The 6,791-nt window shown below is 39.7% G+C and overlaps 1 protein-coding gene across 2 annotated transcripts in view; it reads left to right on the top strand.

Moving 5' to 3' along the window:
* The first annotated feature begins 599 nt into the window (after window positions 1–599).
* LOC120552530 (collagen alpha-1(XVIII) chain-like) overlaps window positions 600–6,791 on the top strand; it is a 104,723-nt gene continuing 98,531 nt past the window's right edge. Inside the window, exon 1 of one of the 2 annotated variants that reach the window (XM_039790663.1) lies at window positions 600–705. In XM_039790663.1, coding sequence (XP_039646597.1) covers window positions 637–705 — 69 coding nt within the window. In that variant the 5' untranslated portion in view covers window positions 600–636. The remainder of the gene's footprint in view (window positions 706–6,791) is intronic. The other variant, XM_039790664.1, reaches the window with a different exon arrangement.

The raw sequence follows: 6,791 nt of genomic DNA, 5'->3' as shown, positions 1-6,791 counted from the left end.
ATGCTCAGTGTGCAAAATGGTCACACACACACACACACACACACACACACACACACACACACACACACACACACACACACACACACACACACACACACCACACAAAATACATGTGACAGACACTTAATGGAGGCCTACCCCTTCTAGATAGTTTTGGTGTGGATAAAAGGTGGTCGGTGCTTTTGTTGCCACCTTAAATCCAATTAGTTTTACTGGGAAACCAAATCTAGGGTATTTATACTTTATTTTATATTGTATATAACTTAATAATAAGAAATATTATTTTGTATTACTTTTCTATAACCATTGCCATTTTAATAACCATATATTGCCATTCCCCCTTATTCAAGCGAGTGCAACAGCGCCCCTCTGGTTTGCCACAGGTAGTAGCTACATATTAATGAGTGTGTAGTAGAAAGGGTTCAGGGTCAGGTCAGGTGAAGTTACAGAAAAATATTTTGATTAACAATATTAAGTATTAAACCAATCACATGCAATTACTTTAGGACAGTTAGCTAGTTTTCCAATGATGCTAATGTTTTTAGCTCCTGTCACAGGAGTCCTGTGTAACGTTACACATAATAAGCTAGCTCAGCAAAACAGCGTGGAGACATGGAGACAGTCCAGTGAGATTAAATGACATTATGGATATTAACCACTTTGCCTCCACGAAGGAGAGAAGGAAGGCCTTCGTCTTTAAATAACGTGAGTCAATATGCCTCTCTGTGTTTCTATCTGCCCCTGTCAGTCTCTTGGCTCTTTTCTGGCTTTTGTCATTGCTAGCATAAATGGCCCGCCGTGCCGTGGCTGTATTTTCCTTGCTGCGCAGTTGTTGATATCATTGAGGTTGTGTTGCTTAAAATGCGCGGTGCTTTGTGTACCTGGGCCCGAAGCTAGACTGGTTTGCTGTCTACACAAACACAATAAATAGCCTACGTAATTCCCCTCTATTTTGCATTTGTTAGTAGCCACATTTGCTGTGAGCCAGAAGGTCTGATATTTGTTTGTTTTTATTTGAAGTAGCCTATACAACGAGTGTGCCATGTTTTGCTACATGCTGATGCGTTTTCATGGGAATGAATTGTTATTACACTACTGGGTATAATATTTGCAATACTGTATTTACACTTGTGTGTGTTATAAAGCTAGATATTGGATGCGTGTTAGTCAAGTTTGCAATATTTGCAATTTTAGTACTGAAATAATCCTCAGTAGTTTCAAAAGTCATTTATTAAGCAAAATACCAAACATTCAGTGGTTCAGACCTCTCAGATGCTATGCTATGCTATATTCTGACATGTTTATTGGCTAAACGATTATATAATGCACATATTAATTGATAAGTATAGTTTCAACCTTAGTTTGACTTTAAATCTGTCTAAATCTTATCCTGATGTTCACTAGTTAATATTTGGGGTTTCTTGTGTTCCACCACCATGTAACTGTATAGCCACTGTGGTTTCAGTGGGCCAGAGCAGCCACTGCTACCCTAACCCTATATTTTACATTTCAGTATTTGCTGTATGCAGTACTGCATCTGTGACTATGCGCTTGTATGGCACGCGTGCATTGGACTAAAATGGATGAATAGTTTGAAGTTTTGATGTGAGTTTACAATTAAGATAAGGTTAAGGCTAGCTTCTAGCCCTCTTCCTTTTCCCTAAGTGGCTATGCCACTTGATAGGCTGTCATTGTTTTAAATGTCTTAAGCCTGTAAAAAATAAAGGTCAGAGGTTAACTCCGGAGGTTAGGGAATTGACTTAAATCGACATAATACAAGTATACTTAAATCAACATAATAAAAGTACATGTGCTTTTAGTATGCTGTGTTTCCACCCCCGGTCAAATGGAAGGACCACCTGTGTCCCACTTGGTCCCTATCAGTTGCAGCGGCTGCTTTTCCTGCTGCTGTTTCCTCTCAGATGTGGACTGGAAAAATCCAGCAGAAAAACAGGGAGTCAGGCAGGCAGATAACGAGGCGGTCATCAGAGCACAGTTTCCTATTAGAACAGATTACACTCACACTAATAGAACCTTTTTATTCCAAGTGAAACCAGCTGCAGTAGTTTCTATTAAGTTCACAGTCGAGTATACCTTCTTTTTTAGTATTCTAAATGTGCATGGCTTTAATTTGGTCATAGTTTAGAAATAGGACAACCAAATGGGTTGTTTCTTAGGTCAATGTTTTCCCACAATCACATTTCCAACTACACCACTGGTCCTGATCCACCAGTAGCTGTCCTGAGGCCAGTTTGTGGCTTTGTCTCACCGTTTGATACACACTGATCCGCAGAGCGGATGACATATTCGTCTTACACCAAGCCAAATAGAAGTGACAGTGTTTTGACACTTGCAAGTCGTGTTATTATTACTGCCAATCAATTACCAATGTCTTTGTGAATTTCCATTAATATTTTATTAATGGCATATAAAAGTGTCATGACTTTCATCCTCTTATATGAAACAAAGTAACATATCCCAGACCTTTTAAAAAAATATATATATATATCCCTCTTAAAACATTCGCCTTCAGCTGGCACATATTATTTCCACTGATTGTTTTTTTTCTTTTCAATTTTTGGATTTGACAGTTCTGTCTAGACATTGTGGTTCAGTTTCAATGGCATTCTTCTGGGACAGAGAAAAGGGTAACTGTAGTCAGCTCTGCTCTGGTACTAATTATAGTCCCCTTTTTATCCATTAAAGTCAATTTTTTAGGGAATGTGGGACTGGGCACAAAAAGGACACTTGAATGTACTTTGGAACTTATTTTTATATTTATTTTAACAAAAAAAAAAAAAAGAATCCGCTTGTCATAGGTTTTTGGGTGTACCTGTCTAGATGGCAATGCAGATAAAGTAAATAAACGGTTGGGCGCCCGGATAGCTCAGTTGGTAGAGCGGGTGCCCATTAACGGGGCCCTTTGCTGCATGTCAATGCCCCCTCTCTCTCCCCTTTCATTTCTTCAGCTGTCCTGTCAAAATAAAGGCCTAAAATGCCCAAAACATAACCTAAAAAGTAAATTAAACGGCTCATTTAAGCTCCCACATAGACTAATTGATATTAAATATATAGTGAAACATGATATTTTCAGGATGGGGGACATTTTTGCCTAGCATGTTTCCCTATATTGATCAATGTATCAATTGGTCAATTGAAGACCAAGAAAGAAAGCTAATTTGCTACACTTGATAATCAATTCCATTTCAAATCTTTAAGCAAAATTACCTATTCCGATTTCTTGGATGTGACCAAACGATTATTTAATTAGTGGAGAAAATAATCTCCACTACTCCAGCGATTAATTACTGTACGTTTATTAAGTTGTGGGAATCCTAAAGAGGCAGACAAAAAGATCAAAATTGATGTCCCTAGCATGTGTCAGGCTCACATCAAAGCAGAGTGTAAAACACACACACACACACACACACACACACACACACACACACACACACACACACACACACACACACACACACACACACACACACACGTTTTCGTTGCCGGAAGAGTCCCTCCCCCTGCCACCCAGCTGAGGTCTGGTTTACATCTGGTTGTCACTACTATTGCATTCCTTACACAAAGGTGTGTGTGTGTGTGTGTGTGTGCAGATTCCCTGGTGTTCCCAACAGTGGGGAGTGTGTTTGTTCATGATAGCAGCTTCCTAAAATCCTTAACACCCCCACTGAGGAGCCTTGGGCAACTTTAGATCTTTTGATATGGGGTATTGTCACACACTAACACATACGCATATATAGGTTTCATAGCTTTAAACGCAAAGAGTGTGTGAGCTGTTCGTTGCAGCGATAACAAATGAAGTGGTATTTATAACATTAAGATAGCAAAGAGGGAGGCTTTCACTGTCTTAAGTCCAGGAATGCTTTCAGTCTGGAAAAGCTCGAGGCTTTCAGATGACAGTTGGCACCGGCGGCGTCCTACATATGATTGCATGAGCAGGAATTTATTATGCCTGTAAAGCTTGCATTCCGGTGTGACTGGGAGTGTGTGTTTGCCAGCATTTGTATGTGTGTGTGTGTGTGTATATGCAAAAGAGGGACAGACAAAGAGAGGGAAAAAAAAAGAGAGAGAGAGAGGTTAATCATAACTTTTGGGGCGACTGACAGCGAGTTCATCTACATTCACATCATCGTGTTTACATGCAAGTGTGTGATGTTTAATTTCAGGTAGATCAGGGGTATTTTTTGGTTCAAATCCAAAACATTTTGTGAAAATTCATGCCCCCTTGCTAGTTTCCTTCTTTATTATTATCCCCCCAAAAAATTGTCATAATCATCACTTTTGTAGAAGTTTAAATCTCATGGCGGTTTTGCTGCATGAGGGAAGAGCGAATAATGCATTTTTGCGTTTGAGGTTCTCTCATCGAGGCGCCGTATAAAAACACAATATTCTTTGATCCCAATATTCTTTGATCCCAATATTCTTTGATCCCAATATTCTTTGATGGGAAATGACCATGTGAGACAGAAGTGCAGGGGAATAGACAGAGAACATAAAAATAATTACCGGTATTTTGTATTTGAAAGAAAGAGTGTCTAAGAACAAATGAGGGAGAAAAAGAAGATTCATAGGGGAAAGTAGCACAGCAGAGGCCTCTGGAAGTAATGAGGTGTCATCTACAGATGTACAGAGGGGGGGGTGGGGGGTGGGGGGGGACTCCGTGATAACCACCAACTAATCCTTTTTAATTCTCTTTCTTCAAGCTTTTGATTAACCAACGGAGGGAGCGTAGGCCTATATGTTTCAAATTTAAATGTTGACTTCAACTCAAACTATTTTCACAATTCCTTAGAGTCTCTTCCCACCAGATTGTGAACTGTTGACCTGACTGTAGTCGTATAGAAAAAAAACTTACATTGACGTTGTTGTTGACATCTTTGGCACTCAAATTTAATAAACCCAGAAGGATTTGAAAAAGGACTTTAGTCAAATCCAAAGCTCCCTGTGAATCGTGCATACGTTATGTAGAAAACAAGGCAATTCATCTTTAGGCTGAACAGAGAGGGTAAAAGTCTCCAAGGAGTGGATTTATTTAGTTTCTTCTTTAAATATAAAACAACAGTAGGTAGGATCCCTGGAGGAGTGGATCTTACTCTCGGGAGGTAAAGCACCATGGGCAATCCTGCCCCTGAAGGAGTAAATGTAGCCATCCGTGTGGGATGAACTTTAAATGACTGTGAAATACGAGGTCATGGGAACAAATAAAACCACACGATCGTCACTTGTTGTGTAGGCCTAGGTGCTCTCACTCCTCACGTTTGAGATAGGCCTATTCATTTTCTCTCCTACTTGAGCCTGTCTTTTCTTGTTTACTCGTCAGTCACTATTGTTCTCTTTGTCTCTTTATTTTCTGTACATTTCATACATTTTTTGGCACTTCAGATCAACACTTTGAGATAGGAACTCAAATGTGCAGAAACTTAAGGTGAATCCTGCTACTCCCCCTCCCCCCTATATCTTTAGTACTTTTGGAGAAAAAAAAAATGCGATGGCAGTCAATAGGAAATGTACATAAAACGCACACTCAATGTAATTACTACAGGAAGGTCAAACTTTGGCACAAAGCATATCTTGATTGCCGTGAAATAATACATTTGCTTAGTAATATTCAAAAAAACTTTGCTGTCATTGGCTGCTGGTGTCTTTAGGGACAGGTCAGTTTAGAAGATATGTTTATTTATATTAGGACAATGCACATTAATCAACATTTCTGTAAATGCGCCAGTGTTAGCCAGTCGGCTAATTTTCAACTGTAGTCCTACGTGCATGCATGTCTTTATGGTGGGAAGAAACCGGAGCACCCGGAGGAAACCCACGCAAGCACGGGGAGAACATGCAAACTCCACACAGAAAGGCCTGGGACGACCTGGGATCGAACCCAGAACCTTCTTGCTGTGAGGCAGAAGTGCTAACCACTGAGCCACCGTGCTGCGACTCCCACTTCCACAACTTTTAATCGAATTGGTGCAGATGCAACCAAATTTGGTGTTCTTGTGCAGGCGTGAACTCCAGGCATTCCTGCCGAATGCCATTATGTCTATAGGTGGCAGCATCTTAACTTTAAATGGCTCTAACTCTGAGACTTTTTGTCTGATGTTGATTTGAAATATCTGACACAGCACCCCAGCGGCAGGTTTTACTCGAACCCTAAAAACCATGCCAACTGTCAGCCAATTAGGTTATTAAAATACATCATTCTTGTCCAAGTGCTGAGTCCAGAAACAACAGGCTAGTTGTGATTTCTACCTCAAGGGCTCGCTAAACTGTTGAATTTACCACTTCAAATCAGAGAAAGTACAGTGTTTCAAGGTAGAGCTGGGCGATATGGAGAACATCCCATATCACGGGATTATTGACCAAAAACCTCGATGTCGATACTGCGACAATATTGCAGGGTTGACAATTGGTGCTTTGACAAAAATATTTTCACAATTAGATTATCGAAAAATAATCATCAATAATGTGAATATAATGATTAAGTGGATAAAGGCAAATAATAGAACAGCTAGTAGAATCTAGTAAGTTCAGAAAATTACATTATTTTACTGTAATGCAGCTTTTAAAACCAGGAAAAGACAACACTTATATATTACGATATCCAAAATCTGAGACGAGATCTAGTCTCATGTCACGATATCGATATAACCTCGATATATTGCCCAGCCCTATTTCAAGCCCATGTAGGCTGTTATTCTAAATGTAAAAACAGTTTTTAAAAGGGAGAGTTCAACAGTGTTGCGAGTAGGGCTGCACAATTAATCGCAATTTTATCG

Source organism: Perca fluviatilis, chromosome 22 (assembly GCF_010015445.1).
Source record: "Perca fluviatilis chromosome 22, GENO_Pfluv_1.0, whole genome shotgun sequence".
Taxonomy (NCBI): Eukaryota; Metazoa; Chordata; class Actinopteri; order Perciformes; family Percidae; genus Perca; species Perca fluviatilis.
The sequence above is the reverse complement of the archived record's forward strand: the minus strand, read 5'-3'. Positions and strand labels throughout refer to the sequence as shown.